The 20,831-nt window shown below is 38.0% G+C and overlaps 1 protein-coding gene across 6 annotated transcripts in view; it reads right to left on the bottom strand.

The window, feature by feature from the left end:
- The window catches only part of Herc2 (HECT and RLD domain containing E3 ubiquitin protein ligase 2), a 190,168-nt gene extending 169,616 nt beyond the window's left edge, over positions 1-20,552 (bottom strand). For 5 of the 6 annotated variants that reach the window (XM_058574074.1, XM_058574078.1, XM_058574075.1 and 2 more), the window contains exons 1-3: positions 20,024-20,350; positions 19,735-19,837; positions 7,847-7,961 (exon numbers count right to left, since the gene is read on the bottom strand). In XM_058574074.1, coding sequence (XP_058430057.1) covers positions 7,847-7,961; positions 19,735-19,837; positions 20,024-20,091 — 286 coding nt within the window. In that variant the 5' untranslated portion in view covers positions 20,092-20,350. Of the gene's footprint in view, positions 1-7,846; positions 7,962-19,734; positions 19,838-20,023; positions 20,351-20,435 lie in introns of those variants that run through there. The other variant, XM_058574077.1, reaches the window with a different exon arrangement.
- Positions 20,553-20,831: the final 279 nt, after the last annotated feature.

The raw sequence follows: 20,831 nt of genomic DNA, 5'->3' as shown, positions 1-20,831 counted from the left end.
TTAATTCTTAATTTTAAAATCAGTGCACTGGAACATTGGTCATATAATCTCTTCTTCAGGATGAAAATCTTCAGCATTCACAAGGAAGCAGAAAAGAAGCATCACTAAACACACCTGAGTTTTACTCTCAGGAGCATAAATTAGAACTCTAGCATAAATTAGAACATCCAGCAAAATCTGGATGAAGTCCCTGGAGGTCATGAAAACAACAACCAGAATAATCAGCACCAGCAGCTCAAAGACAGGATACACCTTAGCTTCAGTGTCTGCCTGATCTCCTTTTCACCTCTGCAGGGCTCAAACTTCACAGATAGGAAACAGAACACAAACTGCCCAGATATATAGCAAAATTAAGAAATGCTGGAGAGGAGTTGTGAGCACTCATGAGGACCTGGATTCAACTTCCAGCAACAACAACAAAATACTCTGGGGAGAAGGGAAAGTCAGAGGGGATGTCCCTCCTAAAGCTTCAGGTAGTATCCTGAGGGGCCATTGTGGGCTGAAGCAGGGAAGCAGATTCTAGGTGCTCTGCCACCTGGTCTGAGGGCAGAACTAGGACTGGATGACCTCAGGACTTTTAAGACATTCCAGTCCAGTTATGGCGGGAAGTTTGTACAAACCACCTAACGCAGTTTCTGTTCAAATCACTGTTTAGAACCTAAGAGGAAGAGGAGCACCAAGAACTCAATGGAGGGGGGCCCAGGAGGGGCAAATTTACTCATTTCAAAGAAGAAAAGATAGAGTCAAGCCAGAAACTAAGGATTACAATCTAAATGTTGCATTGTTTTACTTTTTGAATAACTCTTCTGAATTTAGTGTATCCCATATCCTAAAATGGTTATTTTTATGTATAAATTATTTCATATATGGAAAGATACTAAAACTAGTAATAACATTTCTAAGAAGGAAAAAAAAGCAGGTACCTGGAGAACTGGATTGGGATGAAACTTATTATTCACTGAAAACTCTATAAACACTTTTAACATTTTAACCTTGAAATGCAATGTAAGTATTTTGTAGTAAGTTCAAATTGTAAAAAGATCTAACAATGAACAATGAATTAAAAATAGATTATGTGAGCAAACCATGGTGGTGCACACCTATAATTCCAGCAACTCTGGAGGCTGAGGAAGAGTCCTAAGCAAGACTTACAACTTGGCAAGATCCTGTCTCAAAAATCATAAAAAGGGCTGGGGATGTAGCTCAGTGGTAGAGCATCCTGGGTTCAATCCCAATACCAAAAAAAAAAGATTGTGTGAATCAGGCACAACAGAGAACCCCTATATATAGTCCCAGTTACATGGGAGGCTGAGGCAGAAGACTCACTTGAGCCTAGCAGTTCCATAAAAGCCTGAGCAACATAGCAAGGTCCCACCTCATTAAAAAACTAAGGTAATATACAAGATTTGAAATCATTCCTGTTATTACTCTCTAGTCAAAAATAGAACTTACAGGCTCTCTGGCTGGCATGTCCATTCACAGGCCAATTCACTATGAGAGCACAGCCATCATCATTCTAGGGTCTGAGCACTGCCTATGTGTCAAGTACGGTGCTCAGCACAGGTGACTTATAGAGTGGTCAAGAGAACTCACAAATGGATAAGATACTAAATTTCCTGTCTTCAGTTAAACAGCCACATGATAAATCACAAAACTGTAAGCAACACAGACTGGGGGGTAGGCACCATGCCACATGCATCACAGATTTTTATCAACTCATTTATCAACCCAATAACTCTATGAAGTAGGTGTTTGTTTCATTAATTTCAACATGGGCCTTTTAGACAAGTTTGACATATTAATCTGGGGTTAACAAATTCTGTTCACATACAGTCAGATTTGCAAGCAGTGCATTCTCTCTTGGTGATAAATGAGAGTGCATTTTACTACTGAGTTTGCAGAACCACTCTGCTCACCTCCCCCACTCTGCACAGAGTCTGGGCCAGAAAGAGACCCACCCCCACTGCCAGGGCTTGCATGCCTCCCCATTTCATAGCCAACTACAGGGTTAGACACCAAAATGCTCACCCAATCTGTTTTGGGGTGGATATGACTGTGGTGAAACTTTGAATAAGTTAAAATTGAACAGAAACCCCTATATAACAAGAAGACTTTTCATATCACATACCACCACTAGAAGCATTCTTCACTGTGTATGTATATTTTTCTATTTTGGGAGGGGATTATTAAGATTATGAAGTCTATTATATTTGGTGGCACTCCTACTCTGGCTTAAAAAGACTAATAATGGCGTTTATACTCTTAAAAAAAATGGAATCAAGAATCCCCAAAAAAGAAATAAGCTTTGATACTATAAATATTGGCCAACCCCTTTTTAATGGAGAGGGAGAAACAATTTAAACCACTAATTCAAAAGAGAGAAGGAACGAGTCCACTAATTCAGAAGCACCTTCTGATACAGAATACAAATTTGCATAATCCAGGTGAATCCTTGCAAAAATAGACTGGTCTGATAATTCTGGTTAAAGATGGTTTTATATCTGTTATCCCTGTGGTGATAACAGTGTGACATATAACACAAGCATATGCCTTATGTTTATTCTCTCAAGGACAGGAGAGTTAATATGATTTTTTTAAATTTCCTGCAATAGTGTACTCATTAGGCAAATTGACATGATTTCCATATAGTGTTTAAAACTGAAAAATCTGACTATAGACTTGTCCTAATTAAATTATAAATTCCGATGAACTTTTTTTTATATATCAGAAATCATGTGGTTCTGCAATGTATCAGCATTCAAGGCTGGCCTCAGCAACTCAACAAGGCTCTAAGCAACTTAGTAAGACCCTGTTTCAAAAAAATAAAATAAAAACAACTGGAGATATAGCTTACTGAAAAAGCTTAATAGTCAGTGAAATCCACCCACCACCACCACCGCATCTAACTCCCAATGCAACAGACTGAGCCTACTGAACAAAAACCATGATGCACTCTTGGAAAAGTGTTACAGAATTAAATCCCAGGCTTCACTCCAAACCTACCCACCCAATCAGGGCCTCCAAAAGTGACGCCATCCATAGTATCTAAAAGAAGCCCTCTAATGTATCCTGATGAGCCTGGAGTTTGAGAATCCTTAGGCTGAGAAATTAGAATTTAATACTTGAAGTTCCCACCATTAGGAGAAGGGAATCCTGGCCCCTTTTTCTAATATTCATATCCCTCCATGAAAGTATTTTTAAACTCTGATGCATAAAGTATCATTCAGAGTGTTTGTCCAACTGTATCAGAAGGCACCCTTCCAAGGATGTGAGTACAAGTGGGTACTCCAAGAAATACATATCCCTTTGTTCTGGCCTAACTTCATTCTACTGATCCTGCTCACCATACCCTGCCCCCATCACTACTCTCCAACCACAGCCAGCTCTGATCCATGCATACTCCACTTGGAGTCTTAGTGTCCACCTCTGATACCACATGCCACTGTTCTTCAAGGCCAGGACCAGGCTGGCCTCCTAACCACAGAAAACACTCCTCCCTCAGAACTCCTCCAGCCTGTACTTGCTGTAACATTTACAGGGGCTGTGCTATCCCATTATACCTGAGTTTTGATTTTTGCCCTAATAATCATGAGTTATTTGAGGACATGGGTCACAGTTAGTGCCTTTTTTTTTTTTTTACCAATTTCCAGAGAAAACTATAAAAACATTGGTAAGTTATCAGACAGTACAAAATATGACTCCACTAATCTTCACCCCAAAATCCAAAACTTGTCCTTGGACTTTTAAAACTGAAATATGTTAAATAAGAATATTGACTACACACACACACAAAAAAAAAAGCAAAACAATTGCCACAATAATGTATAATATTAAGTCAAGAAAAAAAATAATAAGATATATGAAACTACAAAAAGCAGGTCATGCTATCAATTTGTAGTGTTGTGGAAATAGCAATAAAATTTTTCAAGAGGCCTGACTTCAATTGCTAGATCTGCCCTTTGTGATTTGGGTGAATCGAACAGCAGCCTCCATTAAAGAGACAAGGATTAAAAGAAATAATGAAGAAAATACTTTCAAGAAAATATAAAGCAGATAACAAAGTACTAATACTTCTACTATCTGCATAGACTGAAAAGGTTTACTAGAAATAAAACAGTTCATGACACTGCAATTTTTTACAAAAGAGCAGCTTTAGTATCCCATAACTTTGCTTTTTTTTTTTTTAACATGGTGCTGGGGATTGAACCCAGGGTCTCACAAATGCTAGGCAAGCATACCATCACTGATCGTCACTGAGCTATAACCCCAGCTCCAACTTTCTTTTTTTCTTTTTTTTTTTTTTGTGGGGGGGGGTGAGTGTTTAATACAGAGACACATCACCACTGAGCTACATTTCCCAGCCCTTTTTATTTTTAATTTCAATTCAGAATTTCAAGACAAAAATTAAAAATAAAAAGGGCTTAGAGCCTCGATAAATTACAGAGGCAGGCCTTAAACTTGTGATCCTCCTGCCTCTGCCTCCTGAACCTAACTTTCCTTTATTTAAATCCTATTCCTTCCTCTATGTCCCCTCAAACAATCTTAAATAAAGTATAAATAAGAAAAAAAAAAAAAATCAACCAGGTATGGTGGCACACACTTGTAATCCTAGAAACTCAGAAGGCTCGAGAAGGAGGATCTCAAATTTGAGGCTAGCCTCAGCACCTTAGTAAGACCCTGTCTCGAAATTTAAAAAAAGGCGGGGTAGCCAGGGATGTATTCCAGTGGGAAAGTGTCCTGGGATTCAATCCTCAGTCCCAATAAATAAATAAGAATAAGAAACATCAGGGCTGGGGTTGTAGCACAGTGGCAGATCACTTGCCTAGCACGTATGAGGCACTGAGTTCCATCCTCAGCATCACATAAAAATAAATGAGGATATTATGTCCATCTAAAAATAATAAAAAAAAAGAAACATCAACTTGAAAAAGTAAAACTATAATTAAGTCTCATTAGGGGCTACTTTGTGATTCAAAAGCTTATACCTGTAAGGGAGTTTTCATTCATTATCAGTGAGCCTAGGAAATTCTAAATGTGATTGCAAAAGAAAGGAAGAAAAATATATCCCAGGGGAAAGTGCCAATTATTACAAGCCACTATTTTTCCAAAACAAATTAAAGGAATCAAGAAGTTAGACAACAGTTAAGAACCCACCCCCACTTTCTTTGTGGGTGATAAAAAAAAAAAAAAGAGTCATCAATCCCTTTGGGAATATACATACAGCAAACTGAAAGAAAACTGCAAAGAAATGAAAAGGAATCTGTGCATTTAAGGAACTCCTATTCTAAGTTGTGTTTTCCTCACAAATTAGCTACAACTGACTTAAAATACAGTCTTAAAATGAAATATAATATGTATCAACCCATCTATAAATAAAGTATTCTCTAATAATAAAAAGTACACATCATGCCCCACTAAAAATAGAAACTTTCACTGAATGCTAAAAAATATCCCCAAAAAACCCTTTCAGTTGGGATCTACATAAAGAACAATTATACTTTGCTTTCTAACCACATGATTTTTAAAAGAACAAAGAACAAAAATAAGTTCATCAAATATAATGAACAATATATATATTCCGGATTTTTCCATGTGACTGCCTTTTCTTAGAGCACATTTAGAACTAGTGTTTCACAGAGAACACTTTGGGAAATACTATTTTAATTTATTAACAAATACTGGAGGGCTGGGAAGAGGCATAAAACTTAAAAATAAAACTACTGATGCATGCAAAAAAGGGAGTAAGGGGATGAAACTCAAAAACATTATGCAGATTATGTAAAAATGTGGATGTGTAACTGATGTGATTATGCAACTTGTATTTGGGGTAAAAATGGAAGTTCATAACCCACTTGAATCAAATGTATGAAAGATTATATGTCATGAGCTTTGTAATGTTTTGAACAACCAATAAAAAAAAAAAAAAAAAAACATTATGCAGAGAGAAAGAAGCCAGACACAAAAAAACCCATGACTGGAAGATTCCATTTACACCAAGTTCCAGAACAAGGAAAACTAATCAATGCAGAGAAAGATCAGACCAGTGGTTGCCTCTGGGCAGCAGAGTTAGATATGAATTAGGAAGGCAAACAAGGGAACTTTCTTTTTTTTCTTTCTTTCTTTTTTTTTTTTTTTTTTTGAGAGAGAGAGAATTTTTAAATTTATTTTTTAGTTTTCGGTGGACACAACTTCTTTATTTTTTATTTTTATGTGGTGCTGAGGATCAAACCCAGCGCCCCGCACAAGCCAGGCAAGCACGCTACTGCTTGAGCCACATCCCCAGCCCAGCAAGGGAACTTTCTAAGCAGGAATAGTGTTGATAAAGGTTTAGGTCACAAGGTATCTTTGCCAACACTTGTAAACTTAAAAATACACACATTTCAGCCAGGTATGGTGGTACATACGTGTAGTCCCAGCTAATCAGGATACAGGTGGGAGAATCATAGGAATTTGAGACCAACCTGGGCAACACAGGGAGATCTAATCTCACTATATATGTATGCACTTCATTATGCATAGATTTTATGTGGAAGACAAAAAAACTAAAACCCTACTCAAGTTGATGTGCATGAAGTATCTAAGGAAGCCAGGCAAGACACATCAATGGATAGACAAGGCTGTAAGGCAAGGAGCACTGTGATAAACATGTGGAGCCAAACAGTGGTCACAGGATCTGGGGTATGGATGTGTAGCCAATCTCTACATGCATTTTTAAGTTATTCTGTGTGTAAATAGAAATTTTCAAACAAATAAATTTCAGAAGAAACTGAGCTAACTTTGCCAGGTGTTACAAGTGAAAAATATGACAATACTTTTTCCATGTATTTTTTCTTTTCTTTTTTAATTATTTTTTTTCTGTGCTATTGGGGATTGAACCCAGAGTCTCACACAAGCTAGGCAAGTACTCTAACACTGAGCTACATCCCCAGCTCTTTTGTTTTTGTTTTTTGTTTTTCATTTTGTCTTTTGAGATAAGTTCTCAATAAGTTGTCAAGGCTGACCATGAACTTGCAATTCTCCTGCCTTAACCTTCTAAGTAGTTGGGATTACAAGGATTACATCCAACTTACATCCTATATTTTCTTTTTTTATATAGTTTTAGATGAACAGCATGCCTTTATTTTATTTATTTTTCTACGTGGTGCTGAGGATCGAACCTAGTGCCTCATACATGCTAAGTAAGAACTCTGCCACTCAGCTACAGCCCCAGCCCACTTTCTGTATTTTCAAATAGACACTATCCTAATTCATTCTATGACAAGAAAAGGAAGTACTTCCTAAAGTAGCGGCTTTATCCATCTTGATGATTTTCAAGTAGTAGAGCCAAGAAATTTAGCGTTCAATCTTACAGGGATAATTTAATGTTAGCCAAGGAAAGATCTATTTTGGAATTTTGAAAGAGAAAATATTAACAATTTCTTATAAGCTGCAAACTAGACACAGGAAGACACCACTACAAATGCAGGGAGGTGGTTTTACACTGACAGGTACAGTAGCAGATACCTATAAGGCAGCTACTCTGGGGGGTAAGGCAGGAAGATCACAAATTCAAGGCCAGCCGGACAACTCAGCAAGACACTCTCTCAAAATAAAGTTTAAAAAGGGATGGGGATGTAAGTCAATGATAGAGTGCTTGCCTATCACACATGAGAAAAAAAAGAATGCCTTCAAGTCATATAAACAATGAAATCCAAGCAGCTTAAAATATTAACTAATATCTTAGACATCAATCACCAAGTGAAAAACAAAACTTACAAGAGGTATGACCAAATGTTTGTGCCTATGTTACAAAAGTTCTACAAAATGCAATTTATGGTGGTTTTTACAAAATAAAAAAGGAGCTTACCTTTTCTAGGAGGGAGCTCTCCATTCTGTGTTAATTCCGTTCCAGTATAAACAATTTCCCCATCTTTAACCATTTCATTCCATAGGCCACAGAGCCCATCTCTTGAGAATGCAAGCTGGCAATGATGAACAAAAAAACTTTACAGTTTGCTCACACTCACACTGTACTTCTCAAAGAATTATATGAAGAGAAATCTCATTTCCTCTTATTATATTCAATTAGTCAGTAATAAATCAATAATTTATTTATTCAATAATTCACTCAAAAATAAATAACATTTAATGAAAATCATCCAACAAAGAGAGTGAGGTTAAAAAAAAAAAAAAATCAAGTCACAAAGCGGTGTATTTACTATGCTAACTTTTGTGTAAGATACAAGAAAAAAAGACATGTTCTGAAAAGGTAAACCAAAAACAAGTTACAGTGATTACCTATGGGAAAACATTGAGGTGACATGGAGGAAGGCAGAAGGAACCAATGAAAGCAAGACTGTGAATAGACCTTAAGTATTTTACTTTTGAAGCACACAATGTTTCCATCTTCAAAAATTAAAATTAAATCATAAAAAAGCAAAACTTACAAATGGTAACAAGCAAATTAACCTATTAAATAACAGAAAGAAAAGTATTTCAAGGGACTTTTGAATTATAAATCATTCATACAATATATTCTAAGGTAGGGAAAAAGCCCCCCTTCATTCACTGGTCTTACTGGTAATCATAACATTGATATACAACTTTAAAACTACCACTATATGTATGTTGTATGATAAAACACATTTATAATAAAGTCCATTAATATTACCAGAAACTAAGGTTTTAATTAGAAAAGAGATCAAATCCAAGAAGTTTTTTAAAACAATTTAGATTGGGAATCCCAGTATGTTTTTGTTATGTTTTGTTTTAGCATTTTTTTAGTACTAGGGACTGAATACAGGGGCACTTAAGTCACAACACTGAGTCAAATCCCTAGCCCTTTTTGTTTTTTATGTTGAGACAAGGTCCCTAAGTTGCTGAAGCTGGTCTCCAACTTGTGATCCTCCTGCTTCAGCCTCCCAAGTTGCAGGGATTACAGGCATGGGCAACCACACCCAGCTTTATTTAATATTATTTGCTTGTTCTGTCTTTGGACCTAGAATCAGAGGCATTCTAACAGATATGAATAAAATCAGAACCCAGATATTATTCTTAAGCACCATCTGACACGAAAGAGAGAAAAGGCTGACTCAAGGGCCTTAGCGGACAACATAAGCTTGGGGAAGGCTTGGAGGCTGAAGCAGGAAGATCACAAGTTCCAGCCCAGCCATTGTCTCAACATAAAAAATAAAGAAGAGCTGGGAGTATGCCTCAGTGGTGGAATAACCCTGAGGTTCAATCCCAGTAATACATTAAAAAAAAAAAAAAAAAAAAACTAACAGGACTTCTGGCCAAATTTAGAACAATTTTGAGCATCCAAATACACACCAAATATAATGCACAAAAATGAATTATACTACATAAGTTCATAGTGATATTCAAAGAAAAAACTAAAAACAAAAACAGCCTAGTTTATCAACATGTATGAATCAGAAAAGGCTTCCCAGAGCAGGCAACCAGCACAAAGTAGGGAAAGAAACTTTTGGAACACCAAGAAAAGGTAACCCTTCTAAAGAAAACTGCAGGTGCAACTGAAGACATCTTCTCTAACACATACGACATTTAAAATTGTGTCATCTGTTTACTCTTTCTTTTTTTTTTTTTTTTTCTTTTTGCAGTGCTGGAGATGGAACTGGAGCCTCACAAATGCCAAGCAAGTGCTCTTCAACTGAGCTAGATATACCCTGACTCTGTCTGTCCATCTTTTAATGGAAGGCCAGGCCTCTTCTTATGTACAAGTCTCCTAGCTAGTTCCCTGCCATTATTGTGGTGGATACTACCCTCCTGAAGCACCCACTATCTCCAGTTGCAGTTTCTTTTAAATGAAGCAAGGACTGAAGGACATTTTGCATACAATCTCAGTGCAGAAGTCTTCTAGAATTTTAAAGACTTTTTCTCCAATCCTTTACAGTTCTTTCCCACCTAATCTGTGTAAATCTGGGCTGGGGATGTGGCTCAAGTGGTAGCGCGATCGCCTGGCATGCGTGCAGCCCGGGTTCGATCCTCAGCACCACATACAAACACAGATGTTGTGTCCGCCAAAAAAACAAAATATAAATATTAAAAAATTCTCTCTCTCTCTCTCTCTCTCTCTTAAAATAAATAAATAAATAAATAATTTTTTTAAAAAAATCTGTGTAAATCTTGTATTGTTTTAAGACAGTCTTGTTATGTTGCAAAGGCTGGCATGGAATACCTAACCTCTTGCCTCAGGCTCCCAGTATCTGAGATTACAGGCACTAACCACTGCACCAGGCTGTGCAAGTAAATCTTTGGCATTCCAATTTTATCCAAATTATCTATGGTAACCAAAAATGGCGCCCAAGATTCTAATCCCCTGGGGTATACACCCACCCTCTATAACCCTTTTCCCCAAGCGTGTGTAAGACCTCTAAATAGAATGGGATATTATACTTGTGACTACATGTTGTTCATTCTATGACAAAGGTGAGAGGATTCTGCATATGTAAATAAGGTTCCAATCAGGCTACTTTCTAGTTAATCAAAATTAAGATTATCCTGAGGCTATCCTTAAGACCCTGGAAAAAGCAAGTTGTGGGCTTGGACTGCCTATGGAGAGGGGAAGCCTCTAAGAGCCCAGAGCTTTAGTCCCATAAATTCAAAGAATCCAATTCTTCCAACCAGGACCCTGAGCCCCAGATAAGGGTGCAGCCCAGCTGACACCTTGGCTTCAGTCTAGTGACATCCAAAGCAGAGGACCAAGCTAAGCCATAGCCAGACTCCTGATCCATGAAAACTATCAGACTGTAAGTGAGTATTGTTGTCAGTTGCTATATTTGTGGTTAGGGACTCGTTACATAGCAATGGAAAAACAATTTGACATTCAGTTTAGTTTCTGTAAAAGCAACAACTTTCTCTCAGCATTCCTATTTTATCTGTTCACATCACTAACAAAATAACTTGGAACCAAAACATATGACTCTTGGAAAAAGTATCAACAGGAAGGAGGAGAGGCAAATTCTTTTTAAAATGTGAACCATGGGCATTCAAGGCCTCTGAGGTTTAATTAGGGAATGGAATGCTAACAGCAGAGTAGCTAAGTGCTGCCACTCTAGTCTAATTCCCACCATGGTGCACACAGGGGTCAAATCTCATAGCTCATATGCACATGCTCCAGGAGTTACACACTACTATCTTCAGACACTCAAAGGAATCCATGACCTATTCCTTAACTAATAATGCAATGGAGACAAAAGAGGAAGAAATTAGAAACAAAGAAAATGAACTAGGAAACCACTACCAAGAGTCAAATGAGAAATGATGAGAACCTAAGCCAAGAAAAAGAAAGTATTTACAATTATTTCAAATCAAGTGCATCAAATCAGATATGAAAAGGCAAGGAACAGAATACAAATGAGAATTAGTTCAGTTTTAACCATTACAACTTGCACTAATGTTATGATCTGATTAAGTATCCCCTGAAAACTCCATGTGTTAAAAGTTTGGTCCCCAGAGTGATACTATTTGGAAGAATGAAACTTAGGAGGTTGGAACTAGTGGGAGGTTGTTAAGTCTTTGGAGATGGCCCTCAAAAGGTATTGTAGGACCCCAGTCTCTTTGTCTTCCCTTTTGCTTCCTAGATGATGAAGACGAGTGGTTTTGCTCCATCACATGCTCTGAGCATGCACTGCCTCACCACAGATCCAAAAAATCAGAGCCAATCAATCAAAGACTGGAACTTACACAATAGTAAGCCAAGATAAACCTATTCTTTTTTTTAAATATTTTTAGTTGTAGATGGACACAATACCTTTATTTTATTTATTTATTTTTTTAATGTGGTGCTAAGATCGAACCCAGTGCCTCACATGTGCTAGGCAAGCACTCTACCACTGAGCTACAGCTGCAGCCCAGAAACCTATTCTTTGTAAGATACAACTAACCATAGAACATAAACATGGAGTATGTAAATATAAATCCAGTTCTTAGCAGAGTGTTCAGAGTTACACACTCAAATCTAGAAGTCAGAGCAAACAGTTTATAGATGAAGGCCTGAAGGAGATGCCAATACTCCAGGAAAAACAGTGGACTACCATTCTCAGCCTCAACTACACTCTGGGACTGCCCCATACTAGCTGGGCTCTACATATCAGTGTTCTGAGATGTAATCTAGGTTAAGAGACAAAGATATTTAAAAGAGCCATTTAAACTGGGGGGAGGGGGGACGTGGAGCCAAAACATTTAAAAACTAAGCCAAGGAGGAAGCCCAGTTTACAAAGAAACAAGAAGTATTGCTACAGCCCATTCTTTCATTACTTGGATAGTGTCAGCAGGGAAGAAGGAAGAGCAAAAGCTGTGTAAGCAACAAGGAATCCTTTTTTGGAAGGTAGAAACTAAACATCTGGAAGGACACATACTATAGTGACCTCCTAGGAACTAATGACCCCAAAATGGAAAGGAGATAAGAATCAAGTATGTGCCAATTCAAGTCCAACAGTTAGGATATCATGCCATGCATCAGATATAGTCCTAAGAAGGACACTATCTTAATACAGATAAATTAGCCCAAATAAAAGCTGTGTGGATCAGCCCTAATAAACCTTAGGATCAATGCTTTTCTTTGTTGTGTTGTTGTTGTTGTTTTTAGAATCAAGCTTTGAAAAGATCAAACTGATCTCAAGTAACACACATGCATGCCAGAACAAAAAAAAGGCCACTGCTAGAGCATCCTGGGTTCAATCCCCAGTGCCCCCCCCCCAAAAAAGTCTGGCATTCAATCAAATATTAGCAGGCACACAACCACATCCCAAAATGAGAGTAACTGATCAATAGAAATGATAGGATCAATCAGCAACAGAAATTGGGCATGGTGGTACACACTTATAATTCCAACTACTCAGGAGGCTTGAAGCAGGAGGATTGTAAATTCAAGCTCAACTGAGCAAATTAGCAAGATCTTATCTCAAAATTTTAAAAATACAAAAAGGGCTGGGGGGTGCGTAACTCAGTGATACAGCACTTGCCTAGCGTGCACAAAATGCTGGGTTCAATCCCTGGTACCACAAAAAAATGTAAAATTAAGAAAACACAGCAGAAATAAATCCAGAGGTGATAGAATTAACATTTAATGTTCTTACAGTGAAGTGGGACATTAAAAAGGACCCAACTGGAGCCTCCACAAGTGAAAAAATACTAATGGGAAAATTACAATGGATAGGATTAATAGTAGACATTATGAAACAGTTACACCATAATCTACAATGTCTAAGCATATAGCTATTCCATTGTTCTCGCCCTTGGAACATTCATTATAGTCTAGGTTTTACCCAAAACTGTGGGTTTCATGACCAGCACCAGTCCTATGGGGATCTACAGCCATTAAATTGTCTGAAGAATGTATCAATTCCACAAAACTGGCTTATGAAAAAATATTTCCTGCATTACTGCTAACTGATAAATCTGTGTTGTTTTTACCTGAAAAATCAGTTTTGCTGGCACATAAAATCCTTGGTTCACATTTTCTTTTCTTGATTGCCTTAAACATGTTATCCACTTTTCTTCTACTGTCATCCAAGTCTGATGATAAACTCATTTCTTTTCCTTTATAACTATTATTGCCCTTTTCCAAAAACCAAGCTAAAAGTTAGTTTCTCTAAAAAAAAAAAAAAAGGCCAAACTGGGAGCAGTGGCATATGCCAGTAATCCCAGATAATCCAGAGGCTGAGGCAAATTCAAAGATAGTCTCAGCAACTTCATGAGACCCTGTCTCCAAATAAAAATAAAATGAGTTGGGGACATAGCTCAGTAATAAAGTGCCTCTGAGAGGGAGGGAAGGAGGGAAGGAGAGAGGCAGGCAGGCAGGCAGGGAGGAAGGAAGGAAGGAAGGCAGGCTAACAACATTTACAAAATCCTGACAAAATTGACCCAAAATATAGGGAAGATAAAAATAACCACAATCGATACAACATTCTGCTGCCACTGCTGCCATGACCAGAACTGCACACCAGCAGCCCCCTACCAGCATCCCCCTGTCAACAGCTCCATCACCATGGAGGACATGAACCAGTACAGCCACACAGAGGAATCTGCAGAGGCATCCAAGATCAACGCAAGCAAGAATCGGCAGAATGGCAGTAAAATGTTTATGGGAGGCTTGATCTAGGATACAAGCAAGAAAGATCTGACTGAATATTTGTCTTGATTTGGAAACCTGAAGACTGAACAGTTAAAACAAATCCAGTCCCAGAAAGAGCAAGAGGATTTGGATTTGTACTTTCTCAAAAATGCTACTAGTGTTGACAAGGTTTTAGAACAGAAAGAACACAAACTGGATGGCAAATTGATAGACCCCAAAAGGGCCAAAGCTTTAAAAGGGAAAGAACCCCCTAAAAAAAGTTTTTGTGAGGGCTGGGGTTGTGGCTCAGTGGTAGAGTGCTCACCTAGCACATGCGAGGCCCTGGGTTCGATTCTCAGCACCACATAAAAATAAATAAACAAAATAAAGGTATTGTGTACAACTAAAAAATAAATATTAAAAAAAAATTTTTGTGGGTTGGGGATGTGGCTCAAGCGGTAACGCACTCGCCTGGCATGCGCGGGGCACTGGGTTTGATGCTCAGCACCACATAAAAATAAAAGATGTTGTATCCACCGAAAACTAAAAAATAAATATTAAAAAATTGTCTCTCTCTTAAAAAAAAAAAGTTTTTGTGTGCGGACTGAGCCCAGACACTTCTGGAGAACAAATTCAAGAGTACTCTGGAGCCTTTGGAGAGATTGAAAATATTGAACTTCACATGAATGCAAAAATAAATGAAAGATGAAGAGCCAGTAAAGAAATTGTTAGAAAGCAGATATCATCAGGGGCTGGGGCTGTAGCTCAGTGGCAGAGTGCTTGCCTAGCATGCGTGAGGCACTGGGTTCGATCCTCAGCTCCACATAAAAATACACAAATAAAATAAAGGCATTCTGGGGCTGGGATTGTGGCTCAGCGGTAGAGCACTTGTCTAGTATGTGTGAGGCCCTGGGTTTGATCCTCAGCATCACATAAAAATAAATAAAGCTATTGTGCCCAACTAATTATAAAAAATAAATGTTAAATAAATAAATAAAGGCATTTTGTCCATCTATGACCACAAAAAAAAAAGAAAGCAGATATCATCAAATTGGTTCTGTGAAGTGTGAAATCACAGCTGCACAACCCAAAGAGGTATAATAGGCAGCAAAAACAACAAAAAGAAGGAAGAGGTGCTGAAGTTGGTGAACAAGGTGGTACCAGGGGTCATGGCTGAGGTCAGGGACAAAACTAGAACCAAGGATTTAAAAAGTATTATGATCAAGGATATGGAAATTACAAATAATTCCTATGGTAATGTTCAGAACTATAGTGGCTACAGTGGATATGCTTATACTATGGGAACTATGGATAGGGATATGCAAACTATAGTGGTCAACAGAGCACTTACGGCAAGGCATCTTGAGAGGGTGGCAATCAACAAAATAATTACCAGCCATACTAAAAGACGGCATTGGAGAAAACAGGAGACGCTAAAGAAACCCATGTTGCCGAACAACACTGAAGATTGGTCTTCTGTTGATCTAAGATGATTATTTTGTAAAAGACTTTCTAGTGTACAAGACACAACTGTGTCCAACTGTATATAGCCACCAATTAGGTTTCTTTGTTTTTACTTTGTCCTTTGCTATCTGTGTTATGACTCAATGTGGATTTGTGTTTATAAAAATTTGGGGGGCTGGGGTTGTGGCTCAAGTGGTACAGTGCTCGGCTAGCATGTGTGAGGCACTGGGTTCAATCCTCAGCACCACATAAAAATGAAATTAAAATATTCCTAAAAAAACATTTAAAAAAATTTATTTGTATGATTTCATGTTAAACCTCAAATAAATGCTTCCTTATGTGATGGGGAAAAAAAAGAACCACAATCATGAACAAAAATAAGTAATGCTATCTATCCTACAGAGATGAAAGTCATCCTAAGAAGTCATTATAAACTTTTTACCTTAATATGAAAATTAATGTGTTTAATTCCTGACATACCGTGATATTCTAATACTCCTGACCCTACTTATATACAAAAATTTTTCCATACAGACAGATATACTTGGATATGAGAGGTAAAGAGCACCTTTTAAAATCTAATCCTAAGAAGGTAAAATAAACTACCTACATTTATCACATTCTTTTATTTCTCTATGTCATTAACCGATTAGTTGAAACCCTAAGAACAAAATTTATTATAATGTTCATACTTATACTTTTTGTTTGTTTGTTTGTTTGGTGCTGGGGATTGAACCCAGGGCCTTGCGCATGTGAGATAAGCACTCTACCAACTGAGCTATATCCCCAGTCCCATATCTATACTTTTTAATCTACTGATATTTCTAAGCATAAAGTAACAAATGTACATTCAATAAATCTGTATAGTTTTTAAAGTTTACTTTTATGCTTAATCCTTTTAAATTAATGACTAGAAAGAAAGAAAGAAAAATAAATGATGCCAAGTTTAATTCTGATGTTCTCTACAACTTTGATGGACCTAAAGGAAATTATGCTGAGTAAACAAAGCTAATCTCAAAAGGCTACATGCCATACAATCTTGAAATAACAAAAATTATAGATATAGAAAACAGATCAGTAGTTTCCAGGGCTTAGACTGTGGTAGATGGAGGGTGGGTGTGACTAAAGAGATCATTTTGGTGATCAAACAATTTGTATCGAACTCTACTGGTGATTAAATGACTAGACACATGAGACAGAATGGCACATGAGACAGAACTATGCACCTGAGTTGTACCAATGTCAATATACTGGTTTGATACTGTACCACAGTTATAAGATGGAGCCACTCAGGGAGTCTGGGTAAAGGGTACACAATGACCTTTCTATTTTCTTTGCAACCTCCTTTGACCATATTATTATTTCAAAATAAAAAGTTTTTAAAAATTGCTTCATACATATCTAATTTCATGTGCCACTTCAAAGAACCCAAGAATAGAAACTGTAGGAAATTCATCTGAGTGCAGCTTATGCAAGAAAGAGCAGGATAACTCTTATTCTTGACCCATGGTCAAAGACACGCCCTTAGCCTTACATCAAGATTGGCAAATAAATATTCCAAAGTTTTAAGAATAAAAAAGCTTTTAAAGCATCATGTACTAATTTTGATAGTTCCTTTGTTGAACTGATATTTGGCTCACTGAAAAACTACCAATCACATCAGATAAAAGCCTTTTATTGTATAAATAAAATAGTGATGTAGCTACATCTCTTAGCTGTGTAATTTATTGCCTTTTCAAGACAATAGTGAAAGAAAACAGTGATTCAAATGACTTGACACAACAATCTGAAAAAAAGTGTTGAAAAGTAAGCAGCATTATATTTATATAAAAATCAGATACCTGTCTGGCATATATCAGGCACTCCATTAAAACCTGCTAGTTACAGAGTCCCAGGCCTGATTCATCTTAATACCTATGATCAAGAAGTTGAAGAACAGTGTACTTTATAATACGTATGTATTAAAAGTATTCATACTCCAAAACCTTTCCATACTAAAACTTTCAAGCATATCAAACAAAAATAGCTTGTAGAAAACAGATTTACTAAATCCTATGAAACATCTTTCTACATATATATGTGTCTCTCACATATTATTCCTTAACTAGGTGTCAATTCTGCTTCCAATACAAAATCTCTAAGTAAGAAATTGAATGCTTCACTCTCCAGGTGGGAGAGCCATCCCAATAAGATAAAGGTAAAGTCTGTCAGCACAAGATCTGCATCCACAATGTGTATCTGCAAGGATCCTAGGATAAGACAACAGCATTGATTCCTCACATTTAATAAACAATTCTGAAGCTAGGCACAGTGGGGCACACCTGGAATCCCAGCTACTTGGGAGGTTGAGGCTCCTGCTAAAACAGGAGGATCACAAGTTTGAGGCCAGCCTGGGAAACTTTGTGAGACTCTGTTCAAACTAAATAAAAGGGACTGGAATGTAGCTCAGTGGTAGAGGACCACTGGGTTCATCCCCAGTACCCAAAAAATAAATAAGCAATGCTGGAGAAACTGTATAAATAGGGCAGCAATCATTTTTTTCATGGCATTTAAATACCTGAAATACCCATAATACATTTTCCTCTATTCAAAATCTAATCTCTTCACTTTTCCTAGGAGGCATTTTGGAGGACCTCTTTTGTTGAGCAGTGGAGGAGATATGATGGTATTGGGGATTGAACCCAGGGCCTCAAGTTCCAGAGACAAACTTGTGATCCTGTTTCAGCCTGGGGTTACAGGTGTGTGCTACCACAGCCAGTTTGGAAGATTTCTGAATAATACTCAAAATGTCTAGGAAGGGCCAAAAACAATGTATCACACTGAACAGAAATCAAAAGAAAAATAACAAGTGCTCTAAGACATAAATGGTGCCTCATTTTATGTATATTTGCCTGGCTTGTCACAGGCTCTTAATTATTTATTATACTGGTTTTACACCAAGATGCTAAAACTCATATTTAGTAGTTACTAAATTTTTTTTCTACAATTTTTATTACTAAGAAAATAAAACTTCATTAGGTATGGTTCTTTACTTCAACAAGTTTATCAAAATACATAACCACAAATATAAAAAAAATTTCTTAAAAAGAGTTTGTCTGAACCTAAAGAGTTCAGTAATAAATTATCTTCACCTCTTCCACCCACTTAAAAAGAGACTAATAAATAAAAGGAAATGTTTAAACAAAAGCAAAAATCAAAAGAATAACAACTACTACACCAATTCTTGACCCAATTTCTTGTGCTTAGTTTTATCTAACATTATACCATTAATAACAATCCCATCATCCACAATGCTTAGCTTTATATCCAATGGCGCTCAACACCTGATTAAGAGGGAAAATCAAGTAAAGGCAATAACACCTCAATACGAATATCTATGAGCAACTAACTACTGCTTACAACTCCCAGTGAAAGGTCACATACTATGTAAGACTATTCTAATAAATAGATTACTGAATATTTTAAATGGTTAACCTCAGGGAGGGGGGAAAAAAAAAACATGTATATACCACAAAATATTCCAGACACTTTTTTGCTGGTAAAATGGAGTTCCAAAAGTAGTTTTTCCAAACCATTAACAAACAAGATTAGCTTAGGGGTAAAGAATCATTCACAGAAATATTACTATTATTACTTGATAATTTCCTGACAAGTTTATAATTACCTTATTAAATCAAACATTAGACTCTAAAACCAACATTATTTCCTTAGGTTTCTGAAGTGAAAATCTGCCCACTCCTCTTAATAAGACCAGTCATAAATATAAAACAAATATTTCAAATTAATTAACTCTTATCTCTCCAGAAACACAAACACAAGTTCCCATAAAATGTGAGGGTTTTTGCAAGCCACAATAAGTTACCACATGTCCTTTCATTGTTCCCCCACATAATGAACAGAACATCTCAAAACTATCAGTAACAAAGAATGGTCACCAAGACTTTGTGGTGTGATGCAGACTTAGTGAATAGGAAAAATTTTTGCGTAACTAGATCTCAAGTTTATTGCACTTACAAAGAACTATAATTAAAATACAGCCACTCACTTTCTACAAACCAGCAGTAAACGCTGTTACATCTTAAGTTACAGAAAATAAACCATTTCTCTAACATGGCAAGAACTGACATCCTCTTATATATCCCAAAACAAACCCTTAAGAGAAACTAAAATACAGAGGCAGAAACACACCAAGAAAAAGTAATGTCAAACCTCACCTGTATATCTGTTTTCAGCCATTTGGAGTCAAGTCGAGCCTGGGCAGCCAAACAGAAAGACTCAGAGGGCATCTTTCCTCCAGCTGCCTCCCAGTTATCAGACCTACAAGTAAAACAGAAACGTTGAAGACCTAAAGCTTTTTAAAATTTCACAAAGAGCCTCAAGCAAGGTTTAATGCTGTGGAGAGAAAAATGGCAAGAAGGGAGAGAAGAATTGGGGGAGGGGAGTGAGGATGAGAGATAAGAGGGAACGATGGAGAGGAGGAGGGAGGAGAAAGGAAAAGCCTACTTCCAATATAGGTAGGATTCTTCAGGTTTTTGTAATACGTTGGCGAGTCCTTGAGAATGGACGGTCATAAGAGACCAAAGCACAATGTCATCCCCCTTCCTTTAATCCAAAAGATATACAAACACAACAGAAGCCCCTCATTTCAACGACAAATGACACTATCATGCATCTGTCGCTTTAACACCAGACCAGTGCGTGGTGCGTGAAACAAACTAAACAAAAGTCACATCTGCAGAAAAATCCACAACATCACTTAGAAATGAAAAGCCAGCCGAGACCGCACCGCTGGCGGTTCGCGCAGGCCCAGGTCCCAGCTGCCGCGCCAACGCCCGCCACCCGGGCTCGGCCGCCCTTCCGCCCCAGGCCGGCCCCGCCCCGCCGCCGGCCATCCTCGCGCCCCGGACACCAGGACCTGACTCGCTGCGGCCAGGCAGCCTCGCCCCGCCGGCGTGCGGGAACAGCCTTCAAGCCGCAGCTGGCCCCGGCCGGCGCTCGCTATCCCGGCGCCTCTCGCGGCCCGAGGGGCAGGCTGACGCGCGACTGCCGCCCCCAGCACCCAGCCAATCGCAGGAAATCAACCCCGCCAATACAGCCAATAGGGAAGAGGAACCCCTTCGCTGCTCCACCCAACTCTCCTGCTTCCAGCAATCCTGCTCATCTTCCTTCTAGGGTCTCACAGGCTGCGGCCAGGGCCAACCGCAGGTCCCGGGAGGCGGGATTTCCGCCCCACGCACGCACACGGTCCGGTCCCGGACTTCGCTTAGTGTTGGAGAGCTCCTGGGACTCTAGTAGACTTTGGACTGACCTT

Source organism: Marmota monax, unplaced genomic scaffold (assembly GCF_021218885.2).
Source record: "Marmota monax isolate L192 unplaced genomic scaffold, Marmota_monax_Labrador192_F-V1.1 WCK01_AAM20220418_F8-fsc00179, whole genome shotgun sequence".
Lineage (NCBI taxonomy): Eukaryota > Metazoa > Chordata > Mammalia > Rodentia > Sciuridae > Marmota > Marmota monax.
Note: the sequence above shows the minus strand (reverse complement) of the source record. Positions and strands in the feature narration are given on the sequence as shown.